Source organism: Pyrgilauda ruficollis, unplaced genomic scaffold (assembly GCF_017590135.1).
Source record: "Pyrgilauda ruficollis isolate IOZ18807 unplaced genomic scaffold, ASM1759013v1 scaffold5, whole genome shotgun sequence".
In the NCBI taxonomy this organism is placed as follows: Eukaryota; Metazoa; Chordata; class Aves; order Passeriformes; family Passeridae; genus Pyrgilauda; species Pyrgilauda ruficollis.
This window is the reverse complement of record NW_024526599.1, coordinates 7,741,570-7,768,908: the sequence shown is the minus strand read 5'-3', so window position 1 is coordinate 7,768,908 and position 27,339 is coordinate 7,741,570. Positions and strand designations below refer to the sequence as shown.

The 27,339-nt window shown below is 34.1% G+C and overlaps 1 protein-coding gene across 3 annotated transcripts in view; it reads left to right on the top strand.

Moving 5' to 3' along the window:
• Positions 1–27,339, top strand: part of FSTL5 (follistatin like 5) — a 252,130-nt gene that overhangs the window by 134,048 nt on the left and 90,743 nt on the right. For all 3 annotated transcript variants that reach the window (XM_041479939.1, XM_041479938.1, XM_041479937.1), the window contains exon 6: positions 25,606–25,772. In XM_041479939.1, the coding sequence (XP_041335873.1) occupies positions 25,606–25,772 (167 nt within the window). The remainder of the gene's footprint in view (positions 1–25,605; positions 25,773–27,339) is intronic.

Genomic DNA, 27,339 nt, shown 5'->3' with positions numbered 1-27,339 from the left:
GGGATGTAGAATACAGTTTATCTGTTTTGTAATGTAAATCTCAACCAGTGTGCTTCCATTATTTTTCAAAGGTTTTCTTTCTTTGGTTAATGTCTCCTGTGGTATCATGATAATTTTGTGTTTGCTGTAAATGTTGTCTCCTTTTGTTTTTCTTCTAGTGTTCTTTTCTAAAATAAATAATCTTACTTGTTTTCCTCCCATATAAAATAAAATTTCAAAGCAGATACTTCAAGTGGCCTTCATGATAGGCTGTAAAATCTCAAGGCATAGCACAAGGAAATAAATACTAATAAACTATTCTGTTTGATCACTCAGCAGATGTATATGTAGGCACTGCTCTTTGCAATTTCAGTAGAAAGAATTACACTTAGACATTTATGAATAAAACTGATTGAATACAATTAATATAAACCCCAAATTAATTTTACATAATTGAACTAAGAGCTCTATGTTTCAATTGACATCCTGCATGAAACGTAGGAAAAAATAAGAAATGCCTCTCAGAATTTATTTCTATTGTTAGTGTAGAACTGTACTTGATGTTGTCTTATGCTCAAAAAAAGGGGCTGTGGGCACTGAGGACTTACATGATATACAAGAAAGTGTGAGAATTATCTAGGCAGAACAAAATACAACCTAATTGTTATTCTTCTATTAACGATGCTTTGTAGTGTTGCTGGACTTACTTGTGCTTTCAGGCATCACTCAGCACTGTTAGCAGTATCTAATCTGTTGTGCAGCTGTTATTGGGACTCTTCTATGTTGCTGCTGTACATACTCATGCTGTAATGTCAGTTTTGAAATGACATTCAGGTGACAGATATCAAATTTGGGTTTCAAGCACTCCTTGTGGCTGAAGTATTGGTATGAAGTGATTTATATACCTCCAGTTTTTGATCTGGTCCAAAATTACAGAACTTGCTTTGGGCTCAACTTTTAGGAGAAACTTTGAGGCCAGTGACTAATATGACTGTCAAAATCAGTGCTTTGTTGTGTCTTGAATCATGTGGAAAGGAAGCAGCCAGAAGTTCCTATAAAAACAGTGGTCATTGTGAACACATATTCATAGTTATTGTATTCTCTCAGTCCTGAAAGAATATTCTAGAACATCACTGCTTTCTTTATAATAGCTCTACTTCTACTTCAAGTTGTCAAATACAATAATTACAGGTGCATGTTCAGAAATCTTTTTTGAAATGAATCATCATTTCTGAGGCAAAATAGACAAGAATTAAAAACCAAGCAATCAAACAACCCTACAACAAAACCTAAATTCTAAAAAGGCCCATACTGAATTACTCAATGAAGCAAATCAGACTTCCCACTGGATTCCGTAAGTAATATTGAAGATCACAAAGGCTAAATGGAAAAAACCTTATGTAATTTATATTTCAAATTAATTCAATATGAGGTCCCAAATATTGTATTTAGTGTGTAATCTGAGTCAGAGCTTTATGGCTGTGATGAGTCTTCAATAGTAAAACATGTTAACAAATAGAGTAAACATTTTCTGGGGGGGGAAAGAGGTGTTATTCTGTCTCCTACTACCATTAATTCCTTTTCAGCAACAACTTGAGCATATTAGATTGTTCCAGAGGGTGTTGTATTTCACCACTAGCCTCTGAAAACACCAGTAAACATCATACTGAGCAGGAGCTATTGGACTTCATGGTAATTTTTTTCCTCAATCTGATCTATCACTCAAATTCTTACCTCTGCTATTGTATTTTCAATCTAGAGATTCTCAGCTGGAAGAAAATGCAACCTCTTTTATTAGTGGGCTGAACTTTAAACTGATCATTAGAAACAAGGAAATATCTAAGGTTTTAAATATTGTTTCATGGATTGAAGTAGTGTGCCTGAAATTTCTCACATGCCGCTAAATCAAGTCATTTTGATGCCAACTGATTTTTCTTCGTGTTTTGGGGCAATCAAGTAACATATTTATGGCCATCATAGTAAATAAAATGAGTAAATAAAACAAATATTTCACAGGCTCTTTGGGAATCATACTGAGATAACTGGGAGAAGTTTATGAACCTTGAGCTGTGCTGATCTTTAGTCCTATCAGTGCATTTACCTGGAAGTTTTTGTATGCTTTGGTGATGTAATTTACTAGAGATAGCACTATGAAATACAGGATTGCAGAGGATGAGGACTGGAACAAAACACCTTAGTTATACTAGCTTTGTTTCAGACAAGGGGATTGGTGGAGATTGACTTGTGTGCCATTTGTCACTGGCTCGACATGCCGGGGACTGAAGTCTTGTCTTTCAATGAGCTTATTCTAGAGAATGACACAAAATGGTAAGGAAAAGTAAACACCAAACAGCTACACATATCGGGCTATGGTTAACAAAGTACCTCAGTAATTGATCTGTTGCTTATTGCTCAGGAATCAGTTATCTGAGGTGAGTTACAGTATTGCTGCTAATATTTTTGTTATGTTGTGAATTATGGGAATATTTTCATATATGCAGAGCAGTGTACCTGTAGGTTTAGGCTATGAATGATGTTCCAAGATCCACAGAAAGCTTTATGTAGATGTTTTAAGGAAATTTCAAGGAAAATTTAAAATAATAATTTATAATTAGTTCCCTTTATCAACTATTTTAAAGGAAGCTCTCTTTCTTCTTAACGGGGGTGAGGTGGAGAGAGGAAAGATGCTATCAGAACATAAGAAGTAATGACTGGGCATTAAAGGAGACAATCACCAGCTAATCCACAAGCAAGAACATTAAGTATCTCTACTTCAAGGCAGAATTACTCATCTGGAACCATCATGAATATTAATAGCTCATAAAGTATTACTTAGTAAGAAAGCCATTTGATTAATCTATTCATTGTTTTGGGTTTTTTTGCCTACTGATGCTTTTTAAATATCAAGCACTACTGTTCATTTTAGAAAAGTGTTGCATAGTAATTTTATTCAGAACTTTTCTGGGTTCAGGTGTTTTTTCTTTTTGGTTTGTTGATTTATTGTTTGGGGGGTTTTTTAGATTTTTGTTTGGTTTTTTGGTGGTGATTTGGGGCTTTTTTTAGAGAGGTCTGGTTTGGGTTTTTTAGGAACTCTTCTACTTTGCTTTCTTTGCTTGTGCTCACATTTGGGCAAATAATTTTTTAAAAAATCATTAGAAGAATGTAGAAGGTTTTTAGTAATTCCTTAGACATCTGGATTTCTTAAGAATATCTGACATTTTCACTGTAAAAGAAAATCCGCAGGCATGGTTTTGTACCAGATTTTATGAAAGTTCTTTGAAAATTCTGTAGATAAAGTAATTAAATTTTAATTGGATTTAAAAATAATTCCAATTTTTCAAAACTTGTGAGCTTTTCTCACTGGACCTTAGAGAAAAGTACATTATGTTGCCCTGTGAAGTTTTTAGTTGAATGCCCTCAAATATCCGTTACATAGAGTAAGGAGGAATCGGCTCAAAAATATCTGCATTGCAAAGAAATATTTTGGAGAAGAACCCTTCTAGTTCCCTTTATTGTTCATGGTGGATTAGGTTCTGGCTAAGTTTTCTTATTTCAGGAAATTTCATACCTAGCTTTATTTCTCAAAATAATAGGACAATTAAATGTTTTATTGTAGTGTTTCTCCATCGCTTTTGAGTTTGATATATTTTTTTTTCTCTTTAATATAGTGATTACATAGTGTGAGGGTTTTTTTCTGTTGTATGGTTTTGCAGCTTATGACTACCCTAGTGCAGGTGTATTTTTGGCTAACTGAAGTATACAGTGAAGGAAATATTTTATTGAATATGTCAAAGAAAGTTTGGATAAAATAATTTTCAATATTAAAATTATCAATTTATTACACTTTCAATAAATAATAATTTGTCTTGGCATCCCAAAAGCATTTGAAATGCATTCACTTCAAAAAATAGATTAAGATTTGGGTTTTTTAAGGCAGAATATTGTTCTTTAACATATCTCCTAATCTTATTGGTCTACTTTGTAACAGTTGCTAGTACATATACTAGAAAATGCTAATTTTTTTTGTACGTTCACAAAGTGCTTGGATAAAAGGATTCCATCATGGTAAATTACTTTTTCTGACTAGTACTTAGCTTCATTTTCTGAAGTTATATATTGAATGAAGGAAAATATAATTTACATGTTGTTATTTTAACTCAGGAAATTAGGATCAATTCAATCCAGTAGTTATAGAACTACTTGGTATATTTGGAGATATACATAAAAAGCTCTTTTAAGCTCTTCTGTTTATTGTTTTTTAAATTTTATTTCAAGAAGTCTTAATCTCTCGTTATCAAGCATTTGCCTGGTTAGTATGGCATAAATCTCTAAAGTGTTTGTAAGTAGCTTCTAATATACTGTCACTCCTGACAATATTTGCATGTGTCTAGAGTTAAGGAGTGTGAATTTAAGCTGCTAAAACTTGGTATAAATATTGACAACTGTATGGGTAGGGCAGAGGGAATATCAGCTACTCCAGTTAAAGCTATTTTAGTGGTCTGTGATATTGCAAACTGTGAGACTAATTGCTTCTCATCACTCCTGACTTTCCAGATCTTCAGAAATAAACATCTCATAATTGCATATAGTATTGTTTATGTCTTCATTAAAGAATTACATGTGAGCTGAATTCAGTAGGACTATTTATGCATGTATGGGTTGCATATATTTGATAAAATTGCCTATCATGAAAAAGATGAAATTGTCTGACTCCACTCCCTCTGGTGACTGCAGCCCTTATTTAGCTGGATGAATATTATCTGAGATGTATAGATGTGCCACTTAGTGACATGGTTTAGTCTGGACTCCTCTGTGCTGGATTAAAATTGGAAATGATGATTTTATACGTCTTTTCTAATCTATATGATTCTGTCATACCATCTTCAGCCTAAAAACATCTTTGCAATTTTCCAAATGTATTATGGATGCTGTTGGATATTAAAAAAGCCCAGTCTTCTCCCCAACCCCTAACAAGAAAACCTGAACATTTTCTACCAAAGGAAATGAGGAAACAGGTTAACAAAATATCCCTGTGCCTGTATTATATACAGAATTAAATTGTCAGTAGATTCTCAAGCTGGTTTTCTAAACACATCATGCTCGCAGTGTCAAATCTTATCTTAAGTAGGTTAGCAAGTGATTTATATGGAAATGCAATTTTGACTGTAGTAAAAAAGAAGATGTCATACAACGGCTATGAAGCAGAGGTTTACATAGTGCAATATGGTGTCAAAAGACGTCTTAAAAATAGTGAAAACCTAGAGGAGAGTTGAACCACATAAGCCTTCTTCTTGTAGTTATTTAGTGTAAGAACTGGGAACGTGATTGTTTAAGATTGGTAGGGATCCAACAAGTAATCTGTTTGCCACTCTGTCGCGAATAAATATTTGGAGAAAGGGTAATTTTTAAAAAATTTGTTTTGCGTTATGGTTATAATTCTTCCCAACTAAGACATGTGGTAGAGATATATTTCTTGGAGGGAATTTTATTAGTGTTTTAAAACTTCCTTAGTAGTCTATTTAAGAAATATTTGATGCTAAACAAAGATTAATGTTCCTGCTCATGGATTGTCGAGTTAATGTCTACTTTAAGTAACAACATATAAATGTTAACTTTTCTGGGTTAGAACAAATGTATCTTTCCTGCAGTATCTTCATTGTAAGAGTGCTTATGGAAGATTGCTAAAGCAGCAAAAGCATATAAGTTTATTCTAAAATATTTTCTCTTTTTTATGATTTTTTTTTTCTCAGAGGCTGCCTCTCTTTAATAGCTCTTGATAGATGCCTCACTCGTAGGTTTGTTTGCTTTTTGGACCCATGTGGAATTAACATCTACAATATTCTGTTTCAGAGACACATGAAATTTGTCCTGGATACAAGTGTTGTCTTTTTTTTTTTTTCATTTTGCACATATCCTGTTTAGTTTATTAAGTTGTGTATGATAAAAAATCATGAACAATTGTTCCATGTTTTTCTCTGAAACAGTTTAGTTGTGTTTGATTGGTTTTTTTTCTTTAAGTTCTTGACGTATCTTAGTAGTCATCTCTTTTCCATTCTGAAATTCCTCAGTCATTTTGTAGTTGCTTGTATGGAAAACCTCCCACATCTTCAGTAATTCTTGTTGTGTTTCTCTGTTCTTTTTCAAGTCTTACTGGAAGTTTTTTCAACAGAGGGAGGGACATAAAGCAAATAGTCAAGTTGCTCAGACAACAGTGCCATAGGGTTTTTGTGTTTTTTTCTGAGTACTGGTCTTTACCTCATTATTCCTTTTATTGTCATATTGCCAGGAATGAATAGATTTTTCCATAAAACTGCAAAGTGTACTCTAAAGCCTGTGTGCTCAATACCTGAGCAATGCTAACTAGTCAAGAGCCTATCATTCTGTAAACAAGGTTTGGCACTTTTTAAATTTCCTTCATGTGATACTTTCAATACTGAATTATGTATATTGAATTTGGCATGCCACTATCCTAGGTAAGGTCTTAAAGCAAGTCAGCTTTTATGTTCGCTACCTAAACTACCCAATAAGTTGTTCTCAAGAAATTCTGTCCCAGAAAAAATCATCACTTTACTTTCTTTCCACTTCTGGATGATGTTGAACAATGTGAGTTTCAGTGGAGGTCCAGGTGCAACTCCACTGGTGGGTTTTCTTCATGAGAGACCTGGCCAGATTTCAAAATCTGGTGTCTGAGAAAGGGTAGAAAATACTGTAAGTAGGACTGTATGATATAGGACTGAAGTGCTCAGAGTCACATCTTAATCCCATCCATCTTTAGGTTGTGCTTTAACCTTTGCTGATCTTAGATGCATATCCCATTGCCTGTTTTGATCTTGGGAAAACATACCTGCTATGAAAAGCTGGGAGCAGAATATCCACAGTTCTTGTTCCCAGAATATGTCAATGGGCTCAACGTGAAGTCTTGGTCCTTTGCACAAACACCTGGTCTTAAGAGGAGTAAAGCTCTCCTCAGCTAATAAGAAAAATTAGAAGGCTCTGTACAGTCAGGTAATAGAGCCTACCTTGAGTTCTGCTTGCTGTCTTTTTCCCCTCTAAATGTAAATAGGCACTTCAGCCAGCTGATGGATTTTTCAGAATCTCTTTCATACTAAATCAGCTTTCATTTATTCTTGTTTCTATGTTAAATATTTCTGTGAGGAGCTGCTTCATAACTCTAGTTGGATGATTTCAGGGAACTGTTGAATAACAGTTGCATGGACCCCTTCTTTTTATGCGGAAATATAGTAGTTCTGCTATGCTTTAGGCTTTCTAACCATATTCACAGTCCAGCTAATTTAATTCTGAATTACTATTTTAGAATACTGGCTTCTCCTGACAGAACTGGATGAGGAGATGGTTTTTACAAAATTTGGTTGTTATAAAACTCAGGAAAGTTTCAGAGATCTGAAATGTTTAGAAATTCTATTACCATTCTGGGAAAAAAGCCTTGAAATTTGAAAGTGAAATGAAGGTATACAATAAATAAAATTGGCAAATTATTACATTTATAAACTGAGAGTTTCATGCATAAAACTGTGAATTACCAGGGCTGTCAACTCTCCTCTTAAAATTCCCATTTCATTATTGATTAGTTCCAGAAATACTTCATAGATTGAAGCATTTTAAGTGTTTAATTTTAGGCAACAGCAAATGTGCAGTATTGGTGTTCATCATCTGTATTTGCAATAAACAGGAGCATTAAATTTGGATCTATACTAGTAAAATTACTTGAAAATATTTATGCTAACTCCTAGCATTTAGATAAAATGGTTTTACTTGAACTAGTCATGTGCAAATACAATAAGCATACAGAAATTGATTTTTGCATAAACTCCTGTTTTTGTTTAGACAAATCCAGCAACATATTCTACAATAAATAAGGTCAAAACCAATTATCAGTCTTACTTCAGTGAATTAACACTTCCGTGTTCTCTGGATAAGAAAGCTGTGTTTAATACCCAACTTCATTTTCTGTGAAATTTCATTTCTGTGAAATTTCAAAAAACATTATAAGGAGTAATGGACTAGATGTCTTTTTAATCATATGTTATTCCTAATGCACATTACTGGCTGTTCTTACCCAAATACCATTTTTCTTAAGTTATTGCCATATAAATACTTTTGCAATATAAAGTAAAAGTGTAGCTTAGAACAAAAGTTTGTTCCATGCCTATATTTTTGGGTTTTTTAACTTGTTCATCATTATGACTTCATTTCAAAAGGGTGGTTTAGATTTGCAGATGTTTTGAGATTAATTTTAACTATTCAATTGTTAATCTGAAAAACAGAATAAGGAAGTATTCTCTGATTACATTTACCTTAAGGTACTTTCAAACTTCTACAATGATGGAATTTTTGTATATGAAGCAATTTTTTTTTGGCTTGCAGAGACAGGGCATTTGATAATATTTGAGTTATTATGTCCTTTGTTTCCCTATGCTTTAATATATCCCATAGAAATAAGGGATGGCAAAGACTCATTGCTTTTTGGATAATGTATAGGTCAAGCACTGAATATTTATTCTGCAAGTTAATTAAAAATAGCTGAGTTAGCTTTAAACCAACAACTTTAGATAAAAAAGTTGAGTGCAACACATAGTTTGCATAATCTAATCCACAATCCACAGCAACCTCCATCAGGAAATGTGATTTATTCTAACTAAACAAGGTGTTTTGGATATCTTTATACTCCACAGTGGACCCACTTTGAGCATTTGACTAGTAAGTTTTTCTGAGGTCATGTGTTGTTCAGTGAGACGCCATTAATTTCAATTGATTTCTTTGACAGCAACTAGAAAGTAGGTAAATGATGATAGCACTGGTGGCCAGAATTGCTGAAGAGACAAATTACACAAGGAGGCAGTTTGATACAGTGATGGATAGTGAAAGAAATTTGCTAAACAAAAAGATGTAGAAGAGACTATAATTGACAACCACTACCTCAGAACCTGAATCTGAAAGGCATGATCCTTGGTCATTTCTCTTGGCCAACACCAAATAACTGGGGAGTCCCTGGCAGAAATAGTTAATGATGCTTGTAGAAAGATGAGAGGCTGTGGCAGCTCTTAGGCCTCCAGTTACTTAGATCAATTTGGAGATTCATATACTCTGCAGATTTAAATCCATGTAAGCTGGGCTTTCACTAGTGCTAGATGGTGGGATTTTTATTGATATCCTCCTTTTATTATAATTTATAATTCAAGTCTTTAAATTAAGGTATTAAAAGAAGTTTGTCTCTGCTTGACTTTTTGTTACTGCATTATGAAATTTTAATTATCTTTGCTCATATGCCTTGGTGTTCTGTCTCATTTGATGAAGAGAATGGAGAATGAATCATAAGTAAAGTGTGAAAATAGCTTTTGTCTTTTAAAACTTCTGTGTCTTTTATTATTGGTGCTGAACAGTGTTTAGTGAACAAGACAGATAATTAAAATTAGAAAAAACAGAAAACTAATGGTAAACAAATGTGTGTTTTTAAGTGGAAAAATTGCCTTTACTTTCGAGTCCAAGCTCCTAACTAGTGCAATGCATCAGAGTAATAGTTTATTCAATTTAGATTAATTGTTTGGCTGGACATGACTGCATATTCCTCTTGTTCATGATAAAGGATGCATTTGCAGAGGTTCTGGGTAGTCTTGTTTGAAACTGGAGTAAACTGAAGCTGTACTTTGAGCCAATGAAATGGTATCCAGATAAAGAACAGTATCATGCTGGGGAGTTGGGCCTGTTGAACACCTGGACAGTTTAACCTTCCTTTGGCTCACTTCCCGTGCCTTCACTACGTGCTGTCGCTGTTACTGCTCCCTAGACTCACACTGGGGCATGAAGTCATGCTGGCAGAGTTTGTAGAACATGTAGCTGTCCCTCCAAAGTTCCTGATGAAGACTTGAGGGATACTGTTAAGATCACCTTTGCCTTTTGCAACCCCAACCACTAGCATTAATAATTCAGATTTTTCACAGACTACTTCAGAACTGGGATTACTGAAGTACAGAACATGTCAGAGGGGAATTTCAGGCATTTGTCCAAACTACTTTATTCACAATCCATTTGTGGTCTACCTGAATCCTTGTCTGCAAAGCTGATTTCTAGCCAGCTGAATCCTTGTATTTTTACATGGACTTACTCTGTCCCAAGTGTAAGACTTTTAATTTGTCTTGGTAGAATTTCACAGCTTTTCAGCCTGTTCCTTCTGTTTATCAAGTTCCCTCTGAAGGACAATCTTGCAGAAGTCTGCTTCCCGATCCTCTGAATTTGTCAACAGCTGCAAGATTCCTGAGGGTCTATTTCGTCCTGTCAGCCAAATCACTAATGAAAACATTAAACATTATTGAAACCACTTGTGGTAAGCTGACCTTCAGTATGTGAAATGCTGACCCTTGGAGCCTGAAGGCAGGGTAAGACGCTTGCAGTTCACTCATGCTATCCACACCTCCTTAAGTGGGGTTCAGCAGTGCTCTGAGTGAATCAAAGCCTGGCTAGAGTAAATGAGGTTCACTACTGTTGTATTAACCATATTGCTCATCGTTTCATAGTAGAAACCAGTTCAGGCTTAAATTCATGGATGTAGTCTGCTAAGTGTTCCCCTCACAAAGCTGAGTATATACAACTTCTCTAGGAAGTCTTCTGATGTTAACCCCAGTCAGTCTTGACATGCTGCAGATTCACTAACATTGTATTTTTAAATTTTTTTTTATAAAATTATAGTTCATTCTTTAGCAGTCTCTGTATCTGAATTTGCCATCACCACAGGGTGCATGATGTAAATGGATTTATTCAGAGTTCAAAAATTACCATGTAGTTTTGTCATATAACACCATTCATGAATAGTTATGTGTGCCACTGTTTTAATGAAAAATACTATTTTCAACTTTATGGCATTCCTTTTTTTCTCATTGCTAATTTCCAGTACTGGGTGAACCTTGTGCTAGTGATGTGCTAAAAATTTGCAATTTATCTTATAATGAATCATAATTGGCTTTATTCCTCATTAGAATTCCTGTGAGGATTTAGAAAATGCAGTGTATAATCCTCCCTTATGTTTATTGGTGATATAAACCTCTTGTGCATGCTCCGAACTGAAATGTCTTTGTTTGAAAGTAGTCAGTCATCATGGTTTATTATTTGTATCTGAAGGTTTTAACAATGTTTTAAAGAAAACTACTATGAGTTGTTGTCAATGAATATAACTGATAATAAAATGTCAGTGTGAGGTGTCTTTTAGAGTTGAATTTGTCCTGAAGGTGGAAGTGTTTGTTTCATTCTTGTCTTTTTTCAACATCACTTTTTAACCCTATTATTGTTTATCTAGAACTGTATTTACTACATGAAATTCAATTCTATCTCATTCATGTAGAACGTCAGGGCAAAGTTATGACAGAGACATTTGTGAAGGTTAAGAAAAGAGAATCTGTTTTCAGTCGTTTATGTTTGCTAATCAGCAGCTTTCACAACAGCTGGAGCTTTGCATGCTCCTGAAAATTAAAAGCTGTTGGAAGTATCCAAAGTAGAAACTGAATATAGTCTACTATTAAAAATTGTCTTTAATATCAGGTCTTTTATTCATAAATTGTTTTGCTCATCCATCCCAGATTTAGATGAAAAGTGAGATTAAGGATAAACAAACTGATTTGTAGTGACTGAATTTTTTGGCAGAATTTTAGTTTATATTTCACTGCTAATGCAGGTTGTGGAGAATATCTGGTCTTATTTCTGCCAGATGAGTAACAGGGGATCTAGGAAAAATGTCTCTCTCCCAGAAAGATGGGGGATGAGAAAGCTAATGCAAATGGTGGTGTCCAGTGAGGCTGGGAAAAAGTGAAGGGACATGTACAAGCTGAGGTGAACTTCTTAGAGGACAGCTAACAGATGGGAGCTTTATAATACTTGAAACAAGCTACATATTTTAGTGTAAGCAGCCCAGGAAAGTCAGTAGAATCAGCTTGAGGAAACCAAAGAAACTGACACTTGGACTGATTTAGAACTTGAAATCCATGTTAAAAAATATGCTACAGTTTCCAGGGGGTGGAGTGTCTGTGGAAATCAGGATGATTGAAATGTAATTTTTATTATAAAAGAGGTTTCCATTTTTTATTTAATACAAATTCTAATTCAATTTTCTAAATTTTGTAGAGAATTTCCAAGGGGGTTTTTAATTTCCTGGACCTATTTAATCTTAGAAAATCTTGCCTTTATTTCATATACATTTTATTATGAAGTTGTTCATAAGTAAGCTTTCTATATGTGTGAGAAGATAGACATATACCAGAACTTCGTCCTTTACATTTGTGCTTATATGTTTGGATTAAATGTGTGGTTATCATAATTGCTACTGTTATTTTCCTCTGATAGCAGTGGTTTAATCTCTATCAACAAAAATGGTGTACATTTTTCAGACTTAAACATAATAATCAATATTGTTTTCATAGATTTGAACAACTCAAGAGTTTTTTGTTTAGGAGTCATAGTCAATTAATATATCTAAGATCTACATTTTTTTAGTTCTTTTTTCTTACAAGAAAAAAAATGTAGTCATTTTGGTAATTTGATTTGGGATTTTTTTTTGGGGGGGTGGTTTGGTTTTCTTCTCTAATATTACCTTAGTGTAAAATCATGATGACAGGACTTTATTTTCCTTCTTCGTTGAAAAATACTCCCTCCACTCAAAATAAAGGTATTCTTTAGTTTAAAGCAGTGGAATTGTTGAGTTCTTGAGCTAACAGACCAGCTAATGCTAGTTTATATTCCTTTTCTTCCAGGATAGTTTACTTTCCTGACTCATTATGCTAGTGTCATCACCATGAACTGCCTCTGGCCAGGCAATTTTGTATTGATGAGTGCTAAAACAATATTATCACTATATGCTTGGCTGGTGTTTTTCTTCCTTGTGCTATTGACCACTATCAGTTACAGGATACTTTTGTTCTGACCCTATGGATTTATTAATCTGATTAGGGTGGCTTTATTATAAAGCTGTGTTGCTGCAATAGATCATGGACTGTGCTTCTAGACCTATGGATTCTGCTTGATGTTCCAAATTCAGACTACATTTGGAGCTTAGACTGCAAACTTTATTCTATGTGTTATGCGTCTCAATGTGTTTGTGTCCCAGCCTTGAGTGTATATCCCATTCCAGCACACCCCATTCCTTTTGTCATTTGTCTTCAGTCATTCTTTGTGAAAAGTGTTATCAAGAAGAAGCATTTTTCCATATCAGGAATCTATCAGCAGATATTCAGTAGGAATTTTTATATTTTGGAAGATGTATCTCCCTGTGTCTGAAGCCTGATGAGCTGGCTTAGCCTCATAAGTCCAGATTCTCAGGGATTGTCAAGAAAATAGTGATCTGGAGTAGGGGGAAGTGAGACTATGTTTGATTTCCTAAAACTTTGTGAAAACTTTATTTTAAAGTTTAAATCTACATCTGCAATATGCATTGGCATGTTCTGTGAATGACTGAAAAGATAAACTGTGAAACTGTGCAGTCTTGGATGGGATGGTGGGAAAGCTCATATTTCAGCTAAGGGAGTGTTCCAGAGATGACAGGACTTGATACTGTAGACAGCCGAATGCTGCTCCAGGTCTTGTCAAAAAGCTACACAGGAAAATCTGAAAAGAGTGATCTAAGAGGTGGTTTCTAGAATCTTTGTTTTATAAAGGTTTAGAAGTCTTGGTGACACATGGTGACTGGGTCCATAGAAGATGACTTCTACCGGATATACATGGAGAGACATAATTGCAAATATTGTTATTTATTTTATACACCTATGGAAAAGTCTGAATAGTTTCTAGTATCAATTTATAGTGGCCAACATTTATATTTGTGATCATTGTTTTGAAAACAATTTTTTTTCTTTTCTTGGAACAAACTGAAAAGTCAGTAGCAATAGAAGACAATCTGGTTAATATATTTGTATTTAATTGTATATGCTCCTCCTATTCTCACAGCTAGTTATACTCTGATAGTATCTTCTAAAGGGTGTATTACTGCTTAGATTAAGATTTAAATTTGAATAAAATATCTGAGATAAATAGTTGGGTGAAAAATAAAGTTCTCGCTGTCATGATCTCCCTGTTGTCCAGACTAGTTACCAGAACACTGGAGCTCCCACCTTGCCATACAGGAGGAGAAGTGCATTTGGGAACAGACACATCTTTCCCAGAATTCAGGCAGGGAGTGGTAAGGGTGCATACCTGCAAACTCTAATGGGTTAGCACACCAAGTTGTGCTGCCAAGCCACAAGGCAGGCGTAGCTGTGAACCCTCCTCCCCTCCCTCACCCAGCGATGAAGCCAAGTCAGTTCCAGGTGTGATAAAAGCCAGCTGATGCTCACTGCAGTATCTAGAGTTATTGTATAAATAGTATTTAAGAGGGGACTAGAAGAGCTAACAGGATCAGTGGATGTAAATAGTAAGGTAGAAAAACAAAAGGGGAAGTAGGACTGGGGAGAAATAAAAGATGAGAATAAAAAGAGATGAAATGAAGGTGTGGGGGGAGGGAAAGAAAAAAGCACAGACTATTCTAAATGCATATGACATTCTGTATAGCTGGAAAGGCAGCTAGAAGAAAAATCAAAGATTTATTAACAGTTTTTAAATGAAAGTAAATCAGAGAAGTTGTCAAAACACTGATTTTAGATATAACAATCTCGTGAGGTTGTGTACATATACCAATAGGTGTGATTATTGATTTGCAGATAAACACTGAGGTCATTGGCTGTCAACCTTTCTCTGAAGTGTCATTTTCATATGTTCTGTCCTTTTTTACCCGAAGAGAGATGTTTTTTGAAGCTATTAGTTAAAAATAATCTTTTTGTCTTTTGAATGGAACAGATGACATGAAATGATAAGTATTTTTTAAACATTTCTATGGGGAGAAGTATTCTGGTTTTAAGAGTTTTTTTCCACCGTGATGAATTCCGCTTCAGTTGGGCTATTTAGAAGCCTTGCTTCGGCTGCTCACAGCTGCAAGTACATGCCAATTTTGGAAATCTGTAGCTTGATCTGGCCTCATTGCATTTCTTCCTCACTATTCTGTGAAGTTTTTTGTTACCACCCATTACATATTCTCGTACATCAGAGGAACATTCAGTGTTCTTTTCAGCAGAATGAGCTCTTTGTAGTACTTGTTTCTGTCTACGTCATTCCAAAACTGAAACATAAGATACTAAATTTATAAATTATCCAAAACTCAAATGAATAAATGCAATGGTACAAATAATTTTTTTGAAACAAACTAAACCACACTGATATTTAACTGGAGGAACATAAGTAAGAAAATAAGGAAAATAAAGAGCTTTTCCTGAACATTTTCTCCCTTACTAACTAAATACAATCATAAATTGAAGACAGTGATATCTGTGCAATCACATATATGCCCATAATGCAAGATCAATGGCACACACAGCTTAGGGTTTAAAGTTAATGAACACATTTACAATGACTACAGAAAGTCATCATATTTTTCTTTACTTTTTTGCATCTGATCAGTCACTATAGTAGTCAGCAAATCCAGAAGAAAAATTGTTAAAATATATTTTAAAATACACATTTTTGGTGTAGGTAGTTTCTAATGCACAGAAATATGTCCCAGAGGAGTTGGTGAAATGCACAGAAACTGACAGCAAGCACAGAAGTATCAAATTGAAGCTTTTCAGAAACTTGGTCATGTGCATAAGTTGGTGTTGATGTGATGTTATCAGCAAAACTAGAGAGGTGTTTTAGAAATTGTGCATTACATCTGGCAAAAATGAGCAATGCTCCTTCTCAGAAAGAAACAGGATAGATCATGTTAGTAATGAAATGGGAAAATTTATTCAACCTAAGTAATTTTCAAAATTTTTTCAATTAGTATCTTTTTTTTATATGCCTTTCCTCACTCTCTTCTGCATTTTTTTTCCTCTTTTGAACATCTTAAATACCTTTCTCATCACCATTGCAAAGACTCAGCACAGCAATTTTGGAAGATTTGAAGTTCAGCTTTGTGCACCTAAAAATACTAACTTCAGGAAATTAAGCACTGAGATGCCCCAAAAAGTGCTGAGACTAAATTTAAGATCCCATCCATGTTGCATCAATACCTGATATGCTTTCTGCTATTTTTTTTTTTAACTGACAAGTCCAATTCAGCAATGGTTTTTATTAAAAATACACTAGCATAGCAAGAATTGTTTTTCTATTTTAAAAGAAAATATCTGAAACTCAAACACAGGCAGTATTTTTTAGTGACAATGTCAGTGTTGTTGTAGAGAGTCATTCTTCATATTCTGAACAAAGACACAAATTCTCTGTTGAATTTACAAGGGATATAAGTGTAAAGTGTCGAACACTAAATGAGAAAATTTGTTGCAAGTCCATGAGGTTTTTTAAGTTCTAATATATCTCATTTGAAGCACACATGCTAATACTGCTCTATGATCCGCTAGATTTTTGTTTCTGCTTTATTTTTGCTCAGGTAATTTTTAGCATATATTCTCCTCTTATCTTAAAATAATAAAAAAAGGGCATTTTTTCATAGATTTTTAAAAAGTATCTATTGCTGCAAGAACAACTGTGTTTAAGAAAATGTATTAGAAAACGTTGAAATCTATGGATGCACAGTCATTATTCATGTGTTTCCACAGAAATGGTCATCGCTGTGGGTGTAGTATCACACATCAGGACAGGTGTGATTGGAATTTGTAGTTTGACAGGTTTTCTTAAACAGTAATGTAGCATTTTATTTGAGAGAATTGATCATATTTTCTGGATTGTTGTGGTTTCTGCTATTTTGGAAATATGTACAAGTGTTTTAGCTATATCTTGCTAATCTTATGTGTAACCTTTAAAATGGGATCTAAGTCTGAAAATGGGAAGAGGTTAGCTGAAAATTATTACTTCATTTACTCAGATATTCTTTTCTAAACATAATTTATAATTAACTTTTGCAGCAACTTTATAGGCTAGAAATATATTGTTGTCTAACTTGGAATATTGAATCTGTAAAAGTTGCAAGTTTATGTACGCATAAACCTAGGATACCATGTCTGACTACTTTCACATCAGCAATTCCAGTAATACGCATCAAATCGAATTTTAACCCGTCACAATAACTTTGAAATTTCCCTTAGGATTCACTGAATGGTGCATGAAATCAGTTACAGATCATACTGAGAGGATATGTTAAGGTTGGGCAGGCAGTTTCAGTCCACTGAGATGATAGTAGAGACAGGAGGGAGAGAGACTTATTATTTGCCACTTCGTTTACTGTCTCTTCAAGAGACTTAAATGCATAAAAGCTGGAATTCCATTCTTCTTCATGAGGAGGAAGAACTGGTCTGTCAGTCAGGATGTGCTAAGTTTGGATTGTTTTGCTTATGCCTAATAAAAGGCCTGTGAGAAACAGGCTGTTGACGTTATGAGAGTAGATTGCTGATTTCCCTCGTAATGGAAGATATTGAAGCTGTACAGATCAGGAGTTGACTTTCTTGGCCTGGTTTTTCCCTTAGGCTTCCAAAGATCTCATAACAATTGAAGTCAACTTCACAGGGTTCTCAAAACAACATAGTATGTAGGGGAGACCCTTTATCCTCACTGTTGTAAATATCCTTAACAAATGCAGTAGTGATACTTTTCAAAACATGCTCAGTGTTCCTGTAATATGGATACAAGAATATAAGGCAAGAACTAATACATATGGATTTTGTACACAGGGTCTTGAGGAGGAGTTTGAGTCAATGGACGTAAATTAAATTACTTAAAGTAAGAATGAAATTTAAAACACATGTATAATGAGCTCAGAAATTTTGTTTTAGCTTAATCGGTTTATGAATTCAAAATGAACAAAAGATGATAATTACTGATTTTAATAATGATTGCCATTATTAATATTTTTAAAAAGTTAAAATGCATAATGTGTGAGCAAAGATATTCAGAAAAAATACTATTAAAATAAATTAAAAATATCAGAGGGATAAAATTACTTTCAAAGGGTAATACACACTGATTATTAATTCAACTGCATTGGAGTTGGTTTACTTGTTTCATTAAAAATGTTAAATTAGCTTAAATTATGTTCACTTAATTTGCTAAATGAACTAACAGTTAAAGCTTTCTTTCTGTAAAGAAAACATAGAAATCCCATTTCCTGTGTGATTTCCATGTAGAATTAAGAAATATGCCTTAACACTATAAAAACAACTGTATTGGTTCCAGGTCCAGCCAGTCCAATGCTTTCTTTCTATGCTTTCTTTCTACCATGAACTTGAGTTGATGTTTAGAGAAGTGTAAAAATAATATCATTATAATTTCTCCTGAGTGTTTGTGTGATTGGCACATGTTATCTTCTGGAATCTATAATAACCTTTGGAAAATATTTTTTTTTTCAGATTTATCACTTCAAACTACTGTCCTTCACTTTGAACCTGGCCTCTCAGTTATTTTGATGACTTTCCAGTGTTAAAAGAAATAATAAGCCATCATGCTGTCGTGGAAATGCTTTCCCAGCATTTCCATGACATTCATGATTTTGCTGACTTCTGTCAAAGCTCTCTGCATCATTAGGTTTTTTAAAATAAAATTCAAGCCTTTCTGATTTTTAAATATTTATTTAAACTACTCCATGCCTTGATCACTCTTACCTTTCCTCTGAGCTTTTACCTACCATGCAGAGGACACAGAGCTGCATATGGTGTTCATCTATACAAATGATGGAGCAAGATTATTTTGGGTTTTGTGTGCTTTTAGTTGATTTGCAAAGAATTCCTAATCACTGATTTGAATTTTTCTCTGCTGGAGGGGACAGAGTTGATAAAACTGCTTGTCATCACTTCACTGTTTCTTTCTTGACAAATGAACTTGCAGCCCATTAATCCAAAAGTCTTTCAGCTACTTCTTAGAGTTACAGTCTACATTAAATGAAGACCATGAAATAACAGACTTTGCTTCAATGTTAAGCACTAAGTACACACATCTATAAACTTCTCATAAATATAATAATTTATAATTTATTTAGCAATTTTATTTATTTCAATCTATTTTTAAGAATTTTATTTAAAGATATTTACTTCTCTAGTTATTTTTGGTCCTAAAAAATTGAAGATGAAAGCTGTTTCAGTAATAAAAGAATTTGATGCTAAATTCACTGAAACAAGAGGTCAGCTGGTATATTCTAGTTTATCCTTTATGCTTTTAAAGCAGGAAACACTCAATGTTTCTAGATATTTGAATAAAATATACTGTCTTCTTGTGAGAGGAAACAGAAACCTTGTGATTCACGTTTGTCTTTCAGAGAAACTTTAAGTTCTCCCATAAAGTAAATGTTTCCTAGGATGCCATACCAATCCCTGTCTATTAATTTCATTGACTACTACTATAAATAAATGAAGAAAAGGTTGTTTCCTTTCCTGTTTTCTGATAACTTTTTCATGGAATTGGTTTCTACAGGACTTCCTAAAAACAGGAGTTATTACAATATTATATTTTCAACAAAAAAATGTTTTTCAAGTCTGTTGTCAGTGACGACAAAAGACGAATAAATGATAATAATAACATTAAAAGCTTTCAGCTTTTTGTAACAGCAGTTGCCTGAATTTCAATCCAAGCTCTGCAGCTAAAACATTAAGGAGTCATGAAAAAGTTATTTATGCTTTTTGTTTGTTTGTTTTTAGGAGGTTTTTTTGCATGTTTGTGTGTGTGCTTTTAAATGGATTTTGGGAACAGAAAGACTTACTAGCTGGCATAAGATCTTAGAGAACAGGCACTCATGAACCATGTTCTGTTACTTTTCATACTGAAACATTCTACTAAATATGTGAATAATATGTTTACAACAAGTTCAAAGCAGAATATACAGCAGATAATGACAAAATTAGTCATGCTAATGGTGATGTGTGCTGATTTTAAAATTGCTGTAAAAGAGCAGCAAAATGACACTGATGAAAAAGCTTTTGTTACATCATTTTAAGGAAAGTGGGATCAATGCCAGAAGAGTAAAAGGCACATTACCTAGCTGAATTTCACCTAATTCAAGCTACTAAGTAATGTTATACATGAAGTACAGAGCTTACTGTAGTTCATAGACAAAAGGCTTTTTGCTTGCTTTTAAAAGTTGTTTTATTTTAAATTATGTTTGAAATAGGCAAACAAAATAAATACAGGCTTGATGTGGTCTTAATTTTAAATAGTGGGTACCATTTGGCATAATGTTCATTAGTTTAGACTTGGAAGAGTTTTGTGGCTGCTTTGAATAAATACACAGAACTTCTGGAAGCAAATGAGAAGGTTCAAATTGCACATTTGTTAATGGTATTCAATTAAACAAGGCAGTCAACAGTTGAGTAAGAACTTCCTTCCTTCCTCCCTTTAACAACGTAATAAATTATGAAGTGATTCAGAGACTAGAAATGTAACATCTTCTCATACTTTTTTATCTTTTAAAACCTTTTTTTCAGAGTGATATTGTGGTTTGTCTTTACTCATCCTAAGAGACAGTAAGGAACTATTTAGCCTCAATAAATGTCACATACTTCAGTGTTTCTCTTCCTAGTAGCCTGACTTGGTATTCTAAGACCACAAATGGCTTTTATGGTGTTGTACAGTTCCCTACAGGCCATTTGGGCCATCAAAGGAGTTGGAGATTGGATTTTTTCATGTACAGGGAAAGAACTGAAATAGCCCTGCTTTTACTATTTGTTCTTTAACTTCTTCAGAAAACTGAAATCCAAGTATAACAACTCTTTCCCTAAAAGTATTAATTTTAGACCATCAAACTGTTCCATGTTGTGCACATTGACCCAATGTGCTTAGGATTAAGAAAAGAGAATTGTCGGTCAAAGCACAGTGCAGCTGTCGCTATATTTTTTTTTTTTTTCCCTAACAGAGCCCTACTGCCCCACTCTGTTTTAAAAGTGCAATGATATAATTTTATCTGTTGACTTACAAGAATATTGATAAAACTTAACTCATACTACAAATGACAACCCAAGATGTATCTCTTGAAAACAACAATGCTTAGAATAAGGCTCCATTATTTGTTTATCTGTATTGCTGATGGAATATTTTTTGCAACATGTCAGCTTTAAAAACTCCTTTTTCCCACCTTTCTCAGTTTAATGATTACATTTTGGCTGAACTGAGAAAATTGAAGCACTTACATTCTCATCTAACTGACCATCATTTGCAGTATTTCTAGATTCAGTTGAAGTGATGTCATTTTGCATTTGATTTCAGTAAGTTCTGAGGTTATTTTTGAAAGATATCACAAATATATTTATTTTAGAAAGTACTTAGAAACTTATAATAGACAATTTGTAATTTTATCTAATTTTAACCAAAGAACAGACAAAGGTAGGTTTATAGCATAGATTCTAGATAAAGAGAAGCAATGAGCAAAAAAAAAGTGCTTTCATAATTTTCAGTAAAGCACTTGGGATGTTTGCTTATTAGAATCTGTTTAGTCAGTTAAAATAATGGGAGTTAGTAGTGGTAAAATGAATAAGGACCTGGATGAAGGGGAGATGATATGGGTTCAATGAAATAGGAAAATAGCAGTTTGAGGGGGAGTTGTTTTTGAAGCTCTCCAAGGACCACCTGGGAAGCAAACTTTTTTAGTTTGGAAGATATCTATTCCAAAGATTAGAATTAGATAACCTTAAACCCTGGCACAGTAAAAGCGATATGAAAATTAATGTTACAAAGTACAAGTTCTTATACTTGGTTAAGAGTAAGAAATTATACTCTTAAAATTATTATTAAATTATTATTATATAAAGAAGGTGAGAAGTAATCTACTGGAAAGAGCAGAGTGGAAGAAAGTTGTGTGGACCTGTCATTTACAGGGCAACTGAGAGGAACCAGGTGAGATCTGTGTGAAAATGGCAATTGCATTGTACAGATGTATTGACTGAAGTCTTTCAGGAAAAGATATGGATTTGTTGATAAATTCCACTTCATTAATCCTAAATGTTTTATAAAGTTTTCTTTCATGTGTATTAAAGGATAAATTCAAGTTAGATCAAATACAGTGATAACTTGAGTGAAAAAACAAGGTGGGAGGAACCAGAAGGACATGGCTCAGGACCATAAGGCAGGATGAAGGGTAGGGGAGTTCCCTGAATGGTTTCAGCAGCCAGGGAACTTATCAAACCCTTTCATCCATCTCTCAGCCAGTGCAGGAGTGTCTCATATTTAAATTATTAGTATTGATTTGGTTTACTTGTTTGGGTTGGTTGGTTAATTAGTTGGTTTTGATTTTCCTTTGTTGTTTAAAATCTTGGATATTTTTGAGCCTTTTCAGTAAGTTTTCCTTTTCCCTGGTCAGTTTTAAAGTTACAAAAAGTCTTCCCAACAGTTAATATTTACTCTGCTTTCACTTCTTTTGTCTTATTTTATTTCCAACCAGATATTTTTACACAGTTGTCTGTTGTTTTTGTCTCCTAACTATACTTCTAATTTTTATATAAATGTTTGGGTTGTTTTTGGTTTGTGTTTTTTGTTTGCATTTCTCCTCTTTATCTGAAAGAGTGTATCCAGTAAGTTTTATAATTAAGAACCAGGGATGCGTGTCAGATGGATATTGCATCTGAACGAGTTACAAACAAACTCATTAATATGGTACACCATAGCAGAGGGTCCATGTTTCTAAAAATAGCAAGCTATAAAACATAGTCTCTGCTGGCTACTTATAATGTTACTGCTTTGTAACCAACAATACCCACGTTTACTTTTTTGTGTGGTGATGGTGTCAATAAACAGAATTAATTTTACTTCCAGTTTTTCCTAAACCTTTGTTCTGCTTTTTCATTTGGCGTTAAATAAACAAAATGTGTGTGACTAAACTTCAAACAGTTATTATTGTTCTACAAAGGCAACATGGAGGGAAAGCTAGAAGTCATCCTAGTCAGGAATATCTCTTAATGATACAGCTTCAGTACCTGTCCAAAAAGCATTTGCTCTCAGAACCATATTTATTTCTTTCAAGGACAAAGGAAGAGATGGTAAATGCATAATTTAATTCCTGGGCCGATGTTTTTTATTTGCAAAGGAAAGTCACAGTGCCTGAACTCTGAGACAAGTGCTCTCCTGTGCCCCTGACAGCTTTTTGCACACCCCATACCCCTTCCACCCCCAGCAGCATTTGCCTCTTTCACTGTGGTTGCAGACAGGAATTTTAGGGAGTTACCTGCCAAAGATTCTGCAGCAGGTGCTGCCCCCTAAGCTTGGGGTTTTTGGGTTGGGCAGTAACTTCTTTTTCCCCCACCAATAAGTAGAAAATATGTGCAATAATTTTCTCTCAAGAAAATAAGAAAAGCTATAATGTAAACTATATGCCTATTTCCTATTAAATAATAATATGAATATCCATAATTGTATAGTTTTATGAAGATTTTTACATAAATGTTAACTCTTTTACAGGAAAGCAGTGATTCTAGCACATTTATTAAAATAGGGTTTTTTCATAACTTTAAAAAAATAGATAACATCAGTGCATTGACTAGTTCCAGGTAGTACAACTGTTTCTTCATTTTTTTTTAAATCCTGCATCTTGCCCTTCTGTTACAATAGTCATGAGATAAAAATGGCAAATGGCATATCAATAAATTACATTGAAGAATGAGAATCTTTTTACAAAATTCTTTGGGAGTATTCTCTGGCAAAATTATTGTTGTCATCCTATGTTATTATTAATTTTTTGTTATTATCATCATTATCTTAATTATTATTTATGATAAGGCTATCATTATTGTTAAAACCAAGACAGCTTAAAAAACCCACTTGAACTCTTGGTGTCAGTAAAATGATAGCCTCTCAGTTTTGATTTCAGAATATCATCTTTGCTCATGTAGGAAATGTTAAGCTTTATATTTGACAGATGCTCTCTTTTCTAGTGTCATCCTCTAAAAATTATAAACATCTGTAACAATGACTGGCCTCGTTTATGTAGGAATCCATAGTAACACTGGAAAGTTGAAGAACTTGATTGAAAAAAAGACTTTAAAATCTTGTAGAATGTAAATTGTCTGTGTCAGTTCATCATGTGAAGGTTAGCAGTTTTCATGGATGGCCCTATAACATCAGCTGATTTCATGATCCCTCCGTCATGCCTTTCCTAGATTGAATAGTGACTTTGAAACATACGGATAATATGAATTTGTAAATGAAATATCAGAATACTTACTTCACTTTTGAGATCTTTGCATAGTGAGCTGAGTAAAGAAGCAAAATATATTTACTACTAGTTGGCTACCAGAAGTTCTGAATCATTCAGTAGCCGTGCAGCTATGTCTCACTATCTGAAAGTGTCACTGAAGAACCATCTCTTGTAGCATGGAACATGAAGTGCTTCTGAGGATGCAGTATATTTTAAAAAGTACAGTAAACAGCAGAAGAATCAATTTAATTTAATTGGTACGTTTCATTTTCCTTAGTGTAAGGCATTGTGTCAGGTAATGAATCTAGTTAAAAAAGGTCAGTCTCATGTGGGCATGTCTGGTGGGCACTATCACTCATGTTTTGAGTCATAGAGTGCATTCCTTCTGAAAGAGGAAAGAATCAGGACCCCTCTCTTTGAAACTAAGTGTAAAATTATTCTTCTTAATCACATTTTTAAAAAATTTGCTTTAATTATTGTACAGCTAAACTTACTTTCATGCTTTTCTAATGCTTGCACTTGTGGGGGAGTTTGGAAGGAGGGCGGGGGGAAGTGTTAATTACAAAGTATTGCTTGTATGAGGCTGAAATAAACCTATAGAAAATCTTAGCTGCCTTACAAGTTCCTTCTTTCCTATAATGAAAGAGCAAGTGTCTCTTATATGAAAGTATTTCCATAATTAAAAGAGAAAAGACACATGATGCCTTTTGTAGTTTACTTGAAGAATGAAAGATAAAAAACCAGAGATTTTTCATGCTTTAGCAGCTGAGTGAAAAAATTTTTATTTGGGTGATCTTCATTCTTTTGTCTAATATGACAAAATCCTTACAAATACAGAGTTTTAGTAGGTTATGTTTAGTCAGGTTCACCACAGGTGAAAAGCTAACTCTCAACTGATCAACCTATAACTTAAGGCAATTACACAAGAGGGAAGAGTATGCAGTGTTTCATCAGTTTGATGTGCATCACTCTTTTTTTATGCAAGTGTCCAAATGAGTTCTGGGACATAGAAGTGAAATGGCCTTTTGTTAAAATTTGAGCTACTTAGTAAATAGATGAACAGAGAAAGTTTCAAGGTCTGGACTCCTATCACACATGTCTAAATTTTTAAAAGATTTTTTAAAACATTGACTAATGAGGAATAGCTAGTTAGCCTGAAAATACAGAATAAATGTTCTGACTAGTCCACTGTGCCTGCCTTAACTGTCAGATAACTTCTATTGTCTGGCTGTGGATATGCAGTCATGTGTATTGCAGTCCTACCTCTGGAATTCACTTTCATGTTAAATGCTGCTTCTTACAGGCTGATACTTGTCAGTCAATTTAATTGAAATGTCATGCTGACCTTTATATGAAGTATACCGAATTTGCTGGAGTTTTTGGAAGCTTTTTACTTTTGTTCCAGTCAAAGTTCTTAGATTACCAGTATACAGAAAGTTCATGCTAATTAAGCTCATGAAACTGCCTGCTCATTGATCTTACAAACAATACATTTTTTGCAGATGTAGTTCAGCTGAATCTGCCTGAAGATCAGAAAATAAGCACCACTGCAGCAACAGTGGGACAGAGCGCTGTCCTAAGCTGTGCCATCCAGGGAACCCTGAGACCTCCCATCATCTGGAAGAGGAACAATGTCATTCTGAACAGCTTAGATTTAGAAGATATCAGTGTAAGTAACAGAAAGTTCTATTTCACAGCTTTTTATCAAAACCTCTCATAAATAATAGAAAAGTCATGCATAACAAGCTGCATACTCCTGATGTTTCAAAGAAAAGAAATGGAAATGATATGTGACAAACTCTGCCTGTTTTTCTTTGCTGTGTGTTTGAACCCTTGTTAAATATAGAGAAAATGTTTCACAGACCAATCATTTAAAAAATAAATATAGCAGTAAAAGAACATGAGGGCTAAATTGCAGCCCAAAATACAGTCAGCATTATACATTCAGGATTGTACAGTCTTCACATATTTAGAATAAAAGAGAAATCTGTAACATGAACATTTTCATGTACAAACAGATCATAATAATAGTTTTCTTTTATAATAGTTCAATAGAAATCTATTTTTCCCCAAATAAGTATTTCATAATAAAATTAGCTGTTTTGCCCATTCCTCCAAATATTCAGCTGTGTATATGGCACCTCTCAAAGAGCGAAAAATAGAATATTAGTATAATTTGTAAATCTCTTTTTTCAGGATGGCAAGGCAAGTGTTTTCCACCTAACATTGCCATGACCTAAAAATACAGAGGAAAGTAGAAAACGAGTATTAGAGTTACATCTTCTTGCAAGACTAAAAATAGGCTTTCATCTGTATTTTATATGCATCTGGGTATGCTTGCTTTGTTTTGGCCATTTTCTATTAGCAAAGTTCAAAATGTGGACAAATTATTACTTTGGGAGTTGTGCTGTCTGTCTAGCCCAAGTGATTCTGAAATCACCTGAACTTTTGTGTGTGGAATACTGCTACAATCAAATATCTAGTTTGTCCATTTTTTATTTCTTTTTTAATGAATGTTTTATTTTTAGTGGAAATTGTTCCCACATCATCTCTCTTTTATGTCTGGTTTTGTTAGTTCTGATGGTAAATGGTGCTTCCTCACAGTGGTGCTTTGTAAAATAAAGGACAATTTCAAAGCTCAAAAGCTCATCTTGCTTGAGTTATGGTTTTAAGTCCCTTGAGAGGCTTAGGATAAACCCAACATAATCTGAAAAGTTTTCTGTTAAATAATAATTGCTTTTGTTAGTTTGATATTAATCACATGACTTACATTGAAAAGTGTCTTGCCCGTGTCCATGAGATCCTGTCTGCGATATTTGTTATGTTCAAAACCATTATTTGGAGTTCTTACTAATCAATTCTAAGTGTAATAGCTAGCGTGAGCTGTTGACAGAAGAAGGAAGATGCATCTGTACATGCAGAAATAGCAGGGAAATGATGAATGGAAATGATGAAGCTAACAGCTCAGGTTAAGACTGAAAGGTTCAGTTGGCTTTTTTGTAGGCATGAAAAGATCAAGTGATTTCTGAGCTGGATACATACATTTTTGAGTATGAATAAAAGCCAAGCAAAAACCAAAACACAAAAAAAACCCCAAAAACAGAGAAAGTTATTGTGCTGGGTGCAGATGCCCAGGAATTGGCAGCAGGGGCCACAGGTGTGGCCTTTCAGGGAAAAGGACAGGGGATGTCATGTGCTGTATGCAGCCCTTTCCAAGGGACCATCGGCAGGGCAGT